The sequence below is a fragment of the Dichotomopilus funicola genome, assembly GCF_033296635.1.
Source record: "Dichotomopilus funicola strain CBS 141.50 unplaced genomic scaffold C8A04scaffold_10, whole genome shotgun sequence".
Classification (NCBI taxonomy): domain Eukaryota; kingdom Fungi; phylum Ascomycota; class Sordariomycetes; order Sordariales; family Chaetomiaceae; genus Dichotomopilus; species Dichotomopilus funicola.
This window is the reverse complement of record NW_026944031.1, coordinates 103695-119197: the sequence shown is the minus strand read 5'-3', so window position 1 is coordinate 119197 and position 15503 is coordinate 103695. Positions and strand designations below refer to the sequence as shown.

General features: G+C 55.6%; 4 protein-coding genes across 4 annotated transcripts; 2 read left to right on the top strand and 2 right to left on the bottom strand.

The window, feature by feature from the left end:
• Window positions 1-221: 221 nt before the first annotated feature.
• C8A04DRAFT_25953 (uncharacterized protein) lies at window positions 222-1295 on the bottom strand (the record flags this gene model as incomplete). Its single annotated transcript, XM_062779760.1, has 4 exons — window positions 222-568; window positions 633-746; window positions 813-926; window positions 1028-1295. 4 exons carry the CDS (start codon window positions 1293-1295, stop codon window positions 222-224), a joined length of 843 nt encoding a protein of 280 aa, XP_062639514.1.
• A 698-nt stretch (window positions 1296-1993) lies between these two features.
• On the top strand, window positions 1994-4212 carry C8A04DRAFT_25952 (uncharacterized protein; the record flags this gene model as incomplete). Its single annotated transcript, XM_062779759.1, has 7 exons — window positions 1994-1997; window positions 2104-2160; window positions 2281-2325; window positions 2385-2390; window positions 2465-2539; window positions 2606-2890; window positions 2963-4212. 7 exons carry the CDS (start codon window positions 1994-1996, stop codon window positions 4210-4212), a joined length of 1722 nt encoding a protein of 573 aa, XP_062639513.1.
• A 1357-nt stretch (window positions 4213-5569) lies between these two features.
• On the bottom strand, window positions 5570-9155 carry C8A04DRAFT_35132 (ribosome assembly protein 1; the record flags this gene model as incomplete). Its single annotated transcript, XM_062783054.1, has 4 exons — window positions 5570-5952; window positions 6026-8876; window positions 8938-8958; window positions 9102-9155. The coding sequence occupies 4 exons, from the start codon at window positions 9153-9155 to the stop codon at window positions 5570-5572; spliced, it is 3309 nt and encodes a 1102-aa protein (XP_062639512.1).
• Window positions 9156-9852: 697 nt separating this feature from the next.
• C8A04DRAFT_35131 (translation initiation factor 3 complex subunit L) lies at window positions 9853-11422 on the top strand (the record flags this gene model as incomplete). The annotated part of the gene is made up of 3 exons (XM_062783053.1): window positions 9853-10155; window positions 10237-11274; window positions 11339-11422. The coding sequence occupies 3 exons, from the start codon at window positions 9853-9855 to the stop codon at window positions 11420-11422; spliced, it is 1425 nt and encodes a 474-aa protein (XP_062639511.1).
• Window positions 11423-15503: the final 4081 nt, after the last annotated feature.

Here is a 15503-nt window from a genome sequence, read left to right as displayed (position 1 = left end):
TATGCGCACACATCATGTTAGTATATGTTCGACGATGGCGCTGTAAAAATACCTGTATCTATACCCGCGTTAGATCATTTAGACTGTTTAGAATGCACTGCAACGGCGTTGGTAGGGAGGGATGGGAATATTTACTTGGAATCCATACTTCTTGGGGCTATCTTACAACAAATGGTCCCATGCTCATCTTGCATATGCAAATAACTAAATCCCAATCTTCATCACGCCCCGTCCTGCTCCGAAGATGGCGTCTGATTCCTCTGAGCCTCAGCCTCGGCAGCAGCCTTCGCCTTTGCCTTCTTCTCCCTATCATCATCAAGAAGTTCTTTGATGCGGTCTTCAATGAGCGCAATCTCCACATCCACCTTGAGAAGTTTCTCCTCAAGAATCTTCTCATAATCTTCGTCAGATAACGGCTTGATAGGGTTCAACCATTGCAGAAGCGTTTCCTTTTGGGGCTCCTTCGCAAGCCGCTCCCGCCTCGCGGCCCTCCAGTTCAGCAGAGCTTGACCAACAGCTCCGAGGGACGAGAAACATATCATCCCTGGGATGACATTCCTCGGTCCTCCTACAGATATGTTAGTAGCCCGGACCTGGCGGTTGACTAATAACTCAGGTGTCGTCAAACTCACGAATCCAGCCGCTGCAAAACCCGGCAAATGCACCACCCATGGCGCTCGCTTTGACCTTGTCACGAGGAACGGGTTCTCCCGGCCCAAAGTACTGCAGCGCACTCAACCGGCCACCTAGAAGACGGTTAGGTCAGGTTGAACCAGCAGTGCATAGAGAGATGTGGGGTGCCGCTGGCTTACCGTAGAAAGTACTCCCCAGCACAAACCACTGTCCTGCTGAGAAGAGGGAGAAAAAGCCGACGGGGGCATTGCGTATGATGCCCGCTGTTGCGCCGACGAAAAGCCCGCATGTGCCTGCATATTGTTAGGTCATAGTAGGAAAACGACCCCTGGATTCTAGCGCAGGTCCGGGGAACTCTGGCACACATCCGGGGAACAGAACAGGGGAGCGTTACCAGTGGTTGCACCGATTTTCAGGGAGGGGACAACAATCTCGGTGAGGCTGAGCTGTTGAGAGGCCAACGTCAACGGCTTGGCTGTCTGTGTGGTCTCATCTTTGGGTGTTGCTGGCGGTCTCGGTGTCTGTGGAGGTTCATCTTTGTGAGTTGGCGGTGGAGTTGGTGACCGTTGGGTGGGCGGTGGCTGGGTTGGTGTTTGGACAGGTGTTTGGACAGGTGTTTGGTTGTCTTCGGTGCCACTCCCAGGGAATACTATGCGCTTCATGTTGGAAGTAAAATATAGATGTTCGGGTATCTAGGTTTTGAAGACGAGACTCTCCAAACCTGGTGTTGAAAACCCGATCTTCCGAATCTGGGTAATCTTCGGGTTGAGGTTCCGTTGATAACCCGCGAGGATAGAAGCGATAACAAGAACGATACCATGTGTTTCCATGCAGAATGCAGTCCGGCTCCGGAAAATGTCGGTAGAGCAATGTTGAGGTGTGTTTTGTGTAATTCACTCTAAGGTTATGAGGTTCAATGTTCAGTGCAAGCACAAGGTTCATAATTACAATTCATGGGGGGGTGTTCGACCTATCCTCAGTATGGAGCTAGTCCGCATGTGGTCTAGCGTCATCGAACCTTTCGCCCCAGTGAGCATCCCCACACCATTGCCAGTAGGAAAAAAAGTCAACCCTGATTCCCCAATCGAATTGACCTCACGTTTATATATTTTTCGCTTCCGCCCGCACCCAAAACTACGTTACTCGGACAAACCCATTTGGTTGAGAATTCCACATTTTCTCGACCACCACCCGCACATCGGTCTCCGCCGTCACTGCATCCGGAATCGAAGAGTTTTTTCTCTTCGCATTTCACAACCGATCCGATATTCACGCCAAAGGCCTGATTCCTTTGGCCGTCGACTTTCCCCCGCGCGCCTCGGTGGTACATCGCTGCGCGCACTTCTCAAAAACCGCAATTATGGGTAAGCAGTCCTGCCCCTCCTCCCCTCCTCCCGACGGCACGGGGCACAACAACGCCCTGCAAAATGACGCCGGCCAGTCGCTGACATCTACTGACCTATCCCACAGCTCCCAAGAAGAAGGAGACCCAGACGCTGTCGCTGGGTGAATTCTTGAACAACGACTGTAAGTTTTCATTTCCCCTCCCCCCCCTCCATGCCAAGGTTGCCTCGGGCTGCCGTCAATTCCCACGGCCCTATGTGTGCCTGTCTATGTGCGCTTCATTCTAACCTACCTTGACAATAGCTTTCGGTGGTGGTTCTTGGGCCGACGAGGTTGAGGATACCTATGGTAAGTCGTAATTGCTCCCTGTGCATCTCTATTTTCTCCCGTCGCTAACCACTATGAAGCCTCAGGTATGCATCGCGAACTCCCAATCGAGTGCTTCCGTCTGGTAGCTTCCGAGCCAGCCGGCACTGACATTCACTAGGTACTCAGCCGCTCCCCCCCTCTGAGCGCCGCTACCCCACGAGCTCCTACGGTGGTGGTGGAGGTAACGACCGTGGTACGTCATTGCATCTTCGAATCTTCTCGGCGTTAAACTTTCAACTGACAATGGCCTGATTCACAGGCTACCACTCCATCCGTGACAACCTTCCCCAGACGCTCCCCGACAAACCCCCCTTCACCGCCCATCTTGGCAACCTCTCCTACGATGCCACCGTTGAGACTGTCACCGAATTCTTCGAAGACTGCAATGTCCTCAACGTCCGGATCATCGAGGACCGCGAGCAACAACGCCCGAAGGGCTTTGCCTATGCCGAATTCAATGATGTCGAGGGTCTCAAGACTGCCCTGACTCGTGATGGACAAAATTTCCAAGGCCGCACCATCCGCGTGAAGGTTGCCGATCCCCGTGAGTAGACTGCCCCGCGATTTCGTGCCCAGGCCCTTTACCTAAGCACTTGTAGACTGACCGGCTTTGAAGCGAGGGGCGGCTTTGACAGGTCCGAGGGTCTCCGTGACCTCGACTGGGGTGCTCGCAGGGGCCCTCTGGCGGACCTTCCCGGCCGCGAGAACAACCGCCGTGGTCCCGATTTTGGCGAACGCCGCCGCGAGTTTCAAAACAACGATGACGGCCGTGTCCGAGATTTCGGCAATTGGGAGAGGCGTGGACCCCTCTCGCCTTTGGCTCAGCCCGAGCGCCCCGAGTCCCGTGAGGGTTCTCGCTCCCGCGGTATGGAGACTCGGTCCGAGCCATTCCGCGGCAACCGTAGAGCTTCCCCCGCCTGGGGCCCTGGCGAAGGCCAGGAGGGTTCTCGTGCCCCCCGCCGTGAATTCGTTGAACGCCCCGAGCGCCCGGAGCGTGCCCCCACCGCAGCTGAGAAGGATTTCAACTGGCGCAACAACATGCGCCCCGATGCGTCTGGCAAGTCTGCCGAGCAGTCCCGCGAAGGCAGCGAGGCCCCCCCATCCCCGGCTCCGTCGGCTGCCATCCCTGCGAGCCGCCCAAGGCTGAACCTGGCTAAGCGTACCGTCTCCGAGGCGCCCGACGCCGCTTCTGCACCGACCCCGTCTGACTCCAAGGCGAGCCCGTTCGGCGCTGCTCGCCCCATCGACACTGCTGCCCGCGAGCGCGCTGTGGAAGAGAGGCGTCTTCGAGACAAGAAGGAGGCCGAGGAGAAGGCCAAGGAAGAGAAGCTGGCTAAGGAGGCTGCTGCTAAGGAAGCTGCCGAGAAGGCTGCTGAGCAGGCTGCTGCTGAGGAGGCGGCCAAGGCCAGCGGCGAAGCGGCTGCGGCTACAGCTGCGGAGGAGACCCCAGCTGTTACTGAGGAGGCTGCTGAGACTCCTGCCGAGCAGAAGCTCCCCGTCCGGACGCGCGAGCCCCGTGAGCCTCGTGAGCCTCGTGAGCCTCGTGAGCCCCGCGAGCCCCGGGATGCCCCCAAGTCTCGGGCCACCGAGAGCGGCAACTGGAGGTCCGCTTCAGGCGACCAGCGAGGCCCTTCCCGCGGCGGCGGCGTCCCCAGCGGACCTCGTCGTACCTCTGGCCGTGGTCCTCGCGACAATAACACCGGACGTCCTCCTCGCGCCAACGGTGGTGCCTCTGCTGCCCAGCAGCCCCAGTCGCCCACCACGGAGCAAGCGCCGCCGACCCCGAAAGTCGACGAGGACGGCTGGACCACCGTTGCGGCTCCCACCAAAGGCCGCCGTGGCCAGGGCCGCCCGATGGCTGCTTGAGCATTCTCAAAGCCGCCTTTTCTAGCCCTTGCCGCCCAACAGGAAGAACGGAACGCTGCGCCAGCAGAATTTTAGTCACGAGTGGGCGGCTAGCACCGGAGCTTTGGGCTCGCGGTCTTGTTGACAGCGCCCATCTCGTTTCCCTCTTCTGCGTCGCCTCGATCCGATAACTCGTCCCGGCTCCTCACCGCCACCTTTTTGGCTTGGATAGCCCGGTACCAGCGCCCAGGTTGTTCGACTCCAAACAACTTCCCCGTCGTCCTCTCGAGGCTTGGTAAAACTTGCCTCATTTCACTTCCCCGGTCTGCATTATCATCCTCAACTCATCTTGGACTCCAATCTCAGCACATCAACCACCCCTTCTTGGGTTGTCGGCCGTTTGTCAGTGGAAACACATGGCACGAGTCCCACCCACGTGAATTTTTCAGCAATTCCAAAAGAGTACGCATTCCTCACGATTTTTTGACCATGATTTTTATGGCTTCATGCATGGAGATGCAGTTACGGATTTCTCGATTCAACATGAAAAGGGGGGTTGGCATCTTCCAATTTTTCCGGGAGATGGCGTGGAGATTGGGAGGGAAAAGGTTTCGGCCATCGCAGCAGACCTCGTCTGTTTTCTGTGACTAGGTGAACTGAGGTCATTTTTTTCCAGAGTTGACAGAGATGAATGCAATTTTCGATCAGGTCATTATGGGTGGGCGGAGGGCACAAAAAAAGGGGCCGATCGACAAAACTCTCGGACGGCTTTTCACCCGGAGAATCCTGACGGCTTTCTCTTCCTTTCCTTCTTTCTTCTCTCTTCTTCCCTTTTGCTTTTATTTTATCTTTTTTTCCTTTGTCATATCAAAACAATCTTGCCTGCTGACCGGCTGCTCAGCTTTTCCTCACCACTCCAAACCCAGTGGCATGCGTGCATGATGACAGAAATGATGCGCTGTGAGTGAGTTACGCGTTTTATTAGACGACAACGAGATGCTTCACGAGCTGGGGTCAGGAAGGGACAGGAGTTGGCAGCTCCGTTCGGGTTCCTGGGCAAAACAGCACTTTTCTTTTTTGCGCAGTGTGTAACTTTTTTTTCTCTCTTCTGGGGGTTCTTTCTTCTTCTTCTTCTTCTTTTAGACGAGGGATATCAAAAGGAATAAGATGTATTTCAAGAACAGAGGATGCTGTGACATGCTAGCCGTGCTGTACTCTACTCGCGTTGTGCTTCGTAAACCCGGTGTTTCCCATTTGTGACAGTAATTTACAAGTAACTGCAAATCCACAAACACATGTTCCCACAAGAAACAACGTTACAACTAACACCATTTCCTACTCTAAATCTACCCAACTTTGACACCGCCCTTCCCTCTCTCTACCTCTTCAACGTCTTCTGCTTCTGCGCATCAGTCGCGACATTCCTCCCCTCCACCAACAACCCCTTCCGCCGCCTCACCCCGTCCATATACCGCTTTGCCACATTCTCCTTATCCCCAAACTCCCCCAGATCCTCCAAATCGTCCTCAGTAAACGGCACCCAGAAGGGGTCCTCGTCCAGGACCTCAAACCCGGCGAAGCGGAGCTGTGGTTGGGCGGCGCCGGAGGTGCGCTTGCGTAGGTCGTCGGCGAAACCGAAGGACTCGGCGACGGGGATTAGGGCCGTGATGGTGAAGAAGGGCGTGCCTTCGTTCATGGCTTCGGATTGGACGCGGCCCCGGCGGCGGGTGAGGACGTCGTAGACGCGGCCGAGGACTTCGGCTACGGGGGTTTTAGTAGGATGTTTCATTGATGAGGAAGTACAATGGGAGCAAGGGAGGGGAAAGAAACGTACTCGAAGCCTGAATCTCACACGAATACATCGCCAGCATCAGCCGCGGCGACCAGTCCAGTAGGGCCTTGTGAATCGACTGCTGAACCGTCTTGATCACCTCGCCCGTGAGCCGGCCAAGGTTGTCACGCGCCGATACTGTCTCCTCGTCACCACCACCACTGCTACCCTCGGCTGACGGAGCAGAAGACACCACAGACACGTCTTCGATGAATACCGCGATCCCCTGCACCGGCTCGTTGCACAGCGGGCCTTGGTGAGTGGCGAGCTGGAAGGCGTAGGTGATCTTGTCGGAGAAGTGGTTCGAGTTGAGGGATTCGTTGGCGGATGGGCGGGTTGTTGCGATGTTGTTATCGGGATGGTTAGAGCTGGAGTTAGAAAAGGCCTTGGGAAGGAACTGCCCTTTGGTCGCGTCGATGAGCAGGTTGGGCCCGGTTCGTCGTGGTCCAAAGGAGACAATACGGTCGACAATACCCTTCCAGGAGTCGAGACGGTCCTTTTCGCTGTCGAGTTGAGCTTGGAGCTGCTTAGAGAGCTCTTCAGGTGAAAGAGTTTTGCTTGCTGTGGGAAGCCCTTCCTCGTCTTCCACGTCCTCGTCCTCTTCCTCGTTAGTCTCGCCGTTCTCCACGGGGGTCTCTACCCCAGATGATGGACTGCCTTCGCTCTTCCCTTCTTCCCCGCCTTTACGGTCCGAATACAACCTCTTGATACCGCCAGCGTTACGAGACAAAAAGTCGGTTACATCCCGCGGCAAAGGCCGCACCCGTACGGTAATGTTAACCTGCTTCGAACTCGTCACGCCAACCACCACGCCACGGCCCAGCTCCTTGTTCACCGGCGGCCGCATCTCCTCCGCACGAGCAATGGTCTCCCGGTACGGCACGATGGGCGCACCACGCTGGATCTCGCAGCCCGCAAACCGCTCGCGCAAATCTGTCAGACAACGTTCCAGGTGCAACTCACCAGCCGTCAAGAGAACGTGCTCGCCGGTAGCAAACTGTTCGTACTCAGCACACGGATCGCTGTGGACGAGAAGGTGAAGACCCTTGATCATCTTGTCCAGATCCGCCGGGTTGACGGGCTCCAAGGCCACCCGCACGATCGGACGGCCTTGGAGGTTGGCGATACCCGCCAGGTTGATCGCCCCCTCAACTTGGCTGGATAACGTCCCGGACTTGAGAATCCCGCTGTCTTCGAGCCCGCGGACCCCAAACACCACGCCGGCAGGCACCGAGTCAAGGGCTTCCAGACTCCGGCCCATCATCATGTAAAGACCCGTCACTGTCACCTTTTTGGGGGGTGGGTCGGCAAGGGGATGGGCAGGTGAGAACTTAGGCGGGAGAACGTAAATCTCGTCACCAACGGATAATGTACCCGAGTAAATGCGCGCAAAGCCGATGAGATGCTCCGCTTCGATCTCCCTTTCATGTTCCGCCGGCACGTCCTGATCAATCGCTGCCCGAGAGAACGCAGATTCAAGGGCGTCCATATCGTTTGCCCCCTCAGACATCTGCCCCTGAGCGCGCGCTGCTTCGGCACGCTTCTTCCGGGCCAGCTCTCGCGCCTCTTCGCCGCTCATCGGTCCGCGGCGTTTGTTTTCCGGCAGCTCGCTCTCCTTAACTGATACCATCTTGCTGACGTAGGCAAGAACGGGATCTGATGGGCCCTTTTTGAAAGATACCACGGCATCCTTGACCCTGGCGTCGATATGGCTGGCTCCGGGAACCTCTTCGAGTAAAATTGGGAACCGCTCGGCCTGCGCGGTGCTTGGTGATGGGAGGGACTCGACGACAGAAACTAGGAGAGCGACGGATACGGGGAGCCAGGAGGCGAAGACCGTCGTAAGGAGTAGTTTCGGGTCGCGTGATCGGAGGACGTGTGGTGGGATGGTAACGTTGAGGAACTTGGTGATCTTCTCGAGAAGAGCACTGTCACCCTTCCCATCACCGTCGCCGACGGTGGCTTGGTAGACACTCCAGATTTGGTCCAGGACCAGCTGGACAAAAAGCGGTTTTAATGGGCGCCCTTTCAAGTGCTTCGGACCGAGCACCTTTTTGGTCTTGGGATCCAAGTAAAAGTTCCCCCATAGCACCTTTTCCAACAGGCTGCGCTTAATCCCCAGCTTTTTCTCGTACAACCCCGCGAACTGTCTCACAGTAAACGCCCACCCGTCAATAGCGCTGCCGAAAATGACGTTGTTCTTTTCTGGCGCAAAGTAGATTTCTTCATCGTCCTTCTCTTCGAACTGGACCTCCCCAGAATCCGTAATCTGGTCCGCAATCTTGGTTTCCTTGGCCGCAGACGCAGCGACCCGCGCTTCTATCCGTTCTCGCCAGTTAAGGTCCTCCTCCATGCGCTCGCCCTGGAAGAAGCTGCCTAGCACGGCGTTGACCTGTTCCAGCAGCTTGCTGAGATGAATGTATGCCTCGCCCGGCGTCATCTTCAGCTCCGTGATCAGACGGTCGATTTTGTTGATCACGAGCAGCGGTTTGAGCTTCTCCGTCCATGTCTGTCGCAAGACGGTAACGGTCTGGCTACAAACTCCCTCCACAGCGTCGACTAAGACTACCGCGCCGTCGCATAACCGGGACGCCGTAGATACCTCGCTGCTGAAATCGATGTGTCCGGGTGAATCTATAAGATTAATGAGGTACTCTTTTTGCTCAGGGCTAGCGTCCGGGGCTGGTCTCCGTAGCATGGAGAAGTAAAGAGATATGGCTGATGACTCCATGGTAATGCCTCTGAGTTGTTCGTCTGGCCGTGAGTCTAAGTACCGGATCTTGCCGGCTAATTTTGGTGAGATGATGCCGTTTGTGGCGAGGAGGGCATCGGTAAGAGAGGTTTTCCCATGGTCCTAACACATCTCGTGAGTTGCTCGACGTTTTCACTAGCTGGCTACGGCATGGTGTACTTACCACATGGGCCATGATGCAGATCTATAAACCATCGTTAGCGTAAACTCGAACATTGTGTTTCTCACCTTCTTGTTGCTCTCTATCATCCCGTGTTGTTTTTTTCCGTTTTTTTTTTTCTTTTTTCGAAGGAAAAAAAAACTAAACAAAAAACCTACATTTCGCACATCATCAGCGTTTTGCTGGAGCTTAGCCAGCTTCTCTGGGCTAACGACCGGCATTTTGCTAAATTGTCTTTAGGTAACTTAAAATAGGTATCTCGCCGGTTGCAGGAGTTTGAGGACGCCCTCGCGGGTTGATGTTATATATCTCGCTAAGGAGACCAGAGGCGAACAGCACTGTGATGGCGGGGCAATCAACGGCCTGACTAACACAAGGAGCTTTCCGCCAAGGAACCTTAGGGAAGTGGGATGTTTTGGCGGGGCAGTCGAGTACTTACAGCCGTTATAACGATATAAAGAGGGGCTTCTGATAACGGGCCAATCATCCTTCGCGGTTGTGGTGTAGCTCATCGCATGGAGGCGTCTGATTATCACTCAGTTAGAATGATTAATCTTTAATCATGAATGTTTTTTAAGTGTTGCCGCATTTGCCGTATTTCTCAACAGTAGCTTACATCCCATACTACTTCACTGAGGTAGTGGTATCTGAAGTCGACCGCTGGATTTTGATATGCAATAGTCGGGTTGTATCGCAGAACGCGGTTATCCGCCCACACCAAACCCTAAACCGGTGCATCAACATCGAAAATTCACCGCCTGGCCCGAGCCCCTCTACCACAAAATTTAGCCCCACCGAGTAAAGCATTTCTGGGTCTCTGCGACGTTCGATCTCGACCAACCTCACCGGCGACAACCACAACTCAACTAACCCACCGAATCGCTGCGTTCCCCCACCGGCCCGAGCGATCGCCCCAAAATGAGTTACCAGACCGGCCTGGCGCCCGCCCGTGCGCTGGACGACGACAGCGATGTCGAGGAGGAGGCTCTCGTTGCCGACTACAAGGAGCAGGTTCAGTATTCCGAGGGCGGCTTGGAGGAGCTCGACCAGGCCACGCTCGCCCAGCAGGCCGATGACCTCCAATCCCGCCTGGTCCAGGCGGCCCAGCCTCTCGACTTCCAGGCGACGCTCGAGACCAAGTTCCAGAGCTACGACAACTACTGCGGGTTGTTCCACTACATCCTCAACTCGGAGGGTCCTGTCGACCTTGAGCCACCATCGGTTAGTCTTGGCCCGGTTCCATGTCTTCGGTCATGTTTGAACATATTATCACCTTTGGGCGGTTGTTGACACGAAACATAGTACTACTGGGCGTGGGATGTGATCGACGAGTTCATCTACCAATTCAACACATTCTGCTCGTACCGGGCCCGCATTGCCAGGCAAGCCAACAACGAGGAGGAGGCCCAGGTCCTCCGCGATAACCCGAACACATGGGGCTGCTACAGTGTGCTCAACGTGCTGTACTCTCTGATTCAGAAGTCTCAGATCACCGAGCAGCTCACCGCAATGAGGCGGAACGAGGATCCTGCGGCCGTGGCCGGCCCCTACGGCTCGAAGAACCTGTACCGCATGTTGGGGTACTTCTCCATCATCGGTCTCCTCCGCATCCACTGCCTCCTCGGCGACTTCAGCCTCGCCCTCAAGACGCTCGACGACATTGAGCTTAACAAGAAGGCCATGTTCGCCCGCGTCATGGCCGCCCACTTCACCACGTACTACTACGTCGGGTTCTCGTACATGATGATGCGCCGCTACGCCGACGCCATCCGCATGTTCAGCCACATCCTGGTCTACGTCTCGCGCACCAAGAACTTCCAGAAGAACACGCAGTACGATTCCATCACCAAGAAGAACGACCAGATGCTCGCCTTGATCGCTATCTGCGTTGCCTTCCACCCCACCCGCCTGGACGACACCATCCACACTGCTCTGCGCGAGAAGTACGGCGACCAACTCCTCAAGCTGCAGCGCGGCGGGCCCGACTCACTCCCCGTCTTCGAGGAGCTCTTCCGCATCGCCTGCCCCAAGTTCATCTCCCCCGTCCCGCCTGACTTTGACCGCCCGGAGGTCAACGTCGACCCGATCGAGCACCACCTGTCGGTCTTCATGGAGGAGGTCAAGACTAACATGTGGAGCCCCACCGTCAAGTCGTACCTGCGCCTCTACACAACCATGGATCTCAAGAAACTCGCCGGGTTCCTGGATGTCCAGCCCGAGGAGCTCCGCTCCTGGCTGTTGGTCAACAAGCAGCGGACTAAGCAGCTGCGCTGGACCGATGCCGGCTTGTTGGAGGGCGAGCTTTCCAACACCAGCGACCTCGACTACGCTCTCCAAGGGGTGAGTAAACTTCTTTGTTTAACCCGTAATAATACCATCCGCGGTACTAACATCCACATTTTAGGACCTCATCCACATCTCAGAAGCCAAGATGGGTCGCAAGCTGGTCGACTGGTACCTGCGTAACCTGTCCCGCACCTACGCATAGTTGCGTCGAAACGGGTAGTACATCACGCAGAATGGGGCAGAACGTCAAGGTAGCGCAGCGCGGAATGCAGGGGAAGGAAATCAACAAGCGGGTGGAAAACAAGAACCCTGTTTCCCCGCCTGTTTTAGATTCTCCCTCGAGAAACGAGAAAAGAAGAAGGGAAAAACGCCACGATGTAATCTTTTTAAGGGGTGGAAGGGGGTCGCTTCACAGCGTATGGTCAAGGCAAAGTGGTCTGGGAAGGAAGGGCGGGGCTCCGCAGGTTCTCAGCGAGCGGGCATTGCATCTTAAGGGCGTCCGGGCGGACTCTATCGACGGGGATTTTTAGTGGCAATGATGTTCATGAAGATGGCAATAGTGGTGGTCAACGGGTTAGCCGATGAACGGGAAGTGAGTGGGAAGGGAATCTTAGGGAAACTAAGGAAATGGGAAAACGGACAGTGTCCAAATTTGTTCGACGGAATGACGGTCCTAACTAACAACGTCTTTTCTCTCTGTCTCTGTATATTCCACAAGGGGAATGGTAATAATCCCGAAGAAACCCGAAACAACCTTCAAGCAGAGGGGCCACGCACCCCATGTCCTGTAACAATGCGGACGGGTGCAGTTGAAGGATCGGAGCCGCGAAAGGTAGACATGGGTAGGGTGGTTGCCGGAGGCCCGAGTTCCCTGATTTAGAGGGATGGACCGTTCCTAAGTTGCAAATCAAGCAAAGACCTCAAAGGCCTCAATGAAGTGAAGCGGCCTTAGCTTCAAACATCATCTACTTATGCGCCGTCACCACCTACCCCTTTTGTCATCGGCAGGGAAGGAAGAAAACCTCTCCAGGTTCCTGCTCCATAGATCCCACACCCTCTCTCCCTGTTTTCACCGATTTAGTGTATGCCCCCCCAGGAATACGCCACCGGTTTAGAACCCGTTTACAACCCAGGGTCTTCAAGATCCTCTTCCCCTCCCGTCCATCCCGGGACGATCGCCCGCTCACGTGCGGTACTTCCCTGTTGTAACGGTACCAAGATCGGGACTTAGGTACATACCTACCTACTAGGGGGATACGGCACACGATCTCTTCCCCACTATCGTGAACGCAATCATGACTCACCTCGTTCTAGGTGGATGGATACGTGGAAGTGAGAGCTCCGGTGGAGGGGGAGTTTCGGACCCTTCAAAATGAAATGGGGAAAAGGGACTTGCCGGTGGTGCTACGGCGTCTAGTGGTTGTATCATAAGCGGTAAATGCACTCTCATGCAGGATGTGTTCTCGTCCATAGAAAATGTACGGCGAATGGTCCATCTTCAATGCGTGCCCTGTTTCTCCGTGGCGAAGGAGATGCGTGAGATTCGAGGGAGCGGTGGTAGTGGGGGGGGATATCCCCTTCGGTCTCACGCTCTCCAGCTTCCGAGGGGGTAAAGTTGCCCGAGGCATCTGCCGTGGCCGCCGATACACTGGAATGATGATGCGGTCCTGGCACCATCTACCCATCCGTGTGCACTTGCGTCGCCTTGCCGATCTGGAACGGGAAGCCCAGTTGCGGGGAGTCAGCCAATTGCCGCCGGAGATCAGACATCAAGGTGTAATGGGATAGTTGCAGGGGCTCTTCGACGAACGAGAAATGAGGCCAAAAATGGCAAAGACGGCAGGGAAATTTTGCGGGATGAGGGACCTGGTGAAGATCGTGGGAAGACAAGGGGAGAGGCAGGGGGTTATCGACGATACAAAATGCGAATCTGGCCTCGGATCAGGTCCCATCGCTCAGGGACCGGAGATCTAGGGCGGGGGTGTCGAAGGCCGAGCTGGGAAGGAGAGAAGGACCCGGTGTAGCACACCCGCGGGAACGTGGGCCATGATTGCGGATTATCGATTGCGGGTTTTCTGTGTGGTGATTTTTTGGTGTCAATCCGGGGACGGGGCTGATTCGTGCCCCGCAGTTTCGTTGACGTCGTACTGGAGATAAGGCAAGAGGGTTGCAGGCGGGAGAAAGACTCTCATCCTGCGGATGTTGTTTTATATTGGAGAGTCTCACCGGATGTGAATTGGCCACGTTGGTCGATGAGCCACTTAACTACCTTTTGTGGGGTGTGATATTTCATATGTTCGGCGCACATGTCGAGCTGGTCGTGTTCACCTGCAGGACTACCCATGTCAAGTAGTTAGTTGCTATATTGGTGAACATCCTACATTGAACCGGGGCGGTGAATGCAGCTGTCCGTTGAAATTTCTGCACTGCTGGAAATCTTTTTTTTGGGTATGTTGGTTGACCTGGTAGAAGTCGGCATGCCAATGGCTTGGCCTCTGGGCACCTCGTGCTTCGGTCCGGAATGGTTCTGGCCGAAGCCAGGGAGGCCTCCGACTTGAAACCGGCCAATAATTTCTAAAGAAAATGAGGGCGAAGACCAAATTCGTCACGGTCCCAGCCGCTCGGTGCTTGGCGGAGGGTGTTAACGGGTGATGAAGGCTGGTTGGATGCTTTTTTGTCGTTGGTGAATGCGGGGGTCGGCAGCATGGGACCGGCCGATCAAGTCAACCTGTCAGCATGTGTTCTGGCGGGCGGTGGGGAAAGGATCCCTGGGTTGTGGTGAGCCCGGCGATGCATGGTCTGATGCGGACTTATGCGAAGGGGTACAGAAACCCTGATGAATAAGAGGAACGGCAAGGTGGTTGCTTCGATAGAATACGCGGTGTCTTACAGACGTAGCTGTACCGTGCAAAATGCCGGCGGCCCAGGAGTCCTGAACCCCCGATAGTGCGAAGGAGAAGGAGGGGCTGGGCTAACGTTAACCTGGAGAGATCGCCTGGTTCGAGATCTTCGCCATCCTGCCGTCCAACCCCACGTTGTTCGTGGGTGGTTTGACTTGAGAATCAGTTTACAGAGTTACTCCGTAGTACAAGGTCGAAAAGTGGCTCTAGGTTGTCGCAGATTTGCCTGTTCCACAATAAATGGTCGCGGATCGCTGCAACCCGCCATGTTCTTTCCTTGCTTGGCAACTCGTGGACCTCCCGTAGCTCCGGGGGTAGTTACGACGGAGCTACGCCCGAGGGCCGCTGGTTCCTAGCCCTCGATTCACTTTCATACACTCTTTTATCGGCTCGTGGATCCTTCAATCGTATTATTTGAGACAATGCCGTCTTACCCACCATGTTGACCGCCTCGCAGGAGCTGCTTCTCTCCGACACTTTGTCGCTCGCGATGGGGTAACCTCTTTTCGCGTTGTCAAGGTGACCCCGCCAACAAGGGAGCTTGGCTTGCTTGGCCGGTTGGTGGGGCCGGCCGCTATGGAAGCCAAACCCTGTTCTTACCAAGCAGCGCGGCGTCGAGGCGAGCCGCCGCAGTATCCGGGAACCTCGACACCTAACGCGGGCCGTGTTGGGTTATAACTTACGGATGCCGTCTGATGCTGTGTTCAGGAGGCGACGTCAGAAGCTACATAGTAGAATGTGTGCTATGTACGCTGGTCGCACAGCTCGGTGGCTCCCCGGGGCGGTGGTCTGTGGTTAGTGGATGCCAAGGCGGTGCTGCTTTGAAGCTCCGTGTCTCACCGGACAGCAAAGCCCGAAGTGGCTGGCCAGAACGGACATTGAACGACCCAGATCTGGAACGGTGTGATGTGGGTGTTCTTTCAATAATTAACCTGCCATCGTTGGCCTCGGCCTCAGATATCACGATCGGCTCCTCGGATCGTTCATAGCGAGCATGGCGAACTATTGGTACGGTTTGACGTGTGCGGTGATCGTCGTGGGTGACTTAGTTCGCTGCCCAACGTCAGAAACACTAGTGTCAAATATTTGGGGAACTAGGAGGAGAAGAAAGATACTCAGCATGCGCAAGGTACCGGGGATGAATTAGTTGAGGCACCTTCCATGCGAGAGAACGTCCAGCCGCTTCTAAGAGAATGGAGTACGAAGTACCACGAACGGGACGGTAGGTGAGGCGGGAGGGATCCGGGGGGTTCAGGATGCGTCCCTGCGGCGTCATGGCCTAAATTGGCGGCTCATCCATTGCCGCAGCCGTGCTGCCGTTGGGCCTTTCTCGCGTCCAGTTGCAGGGTGTTGCAGGGGGTGAGCGTTGCATCCGCCCGCCGC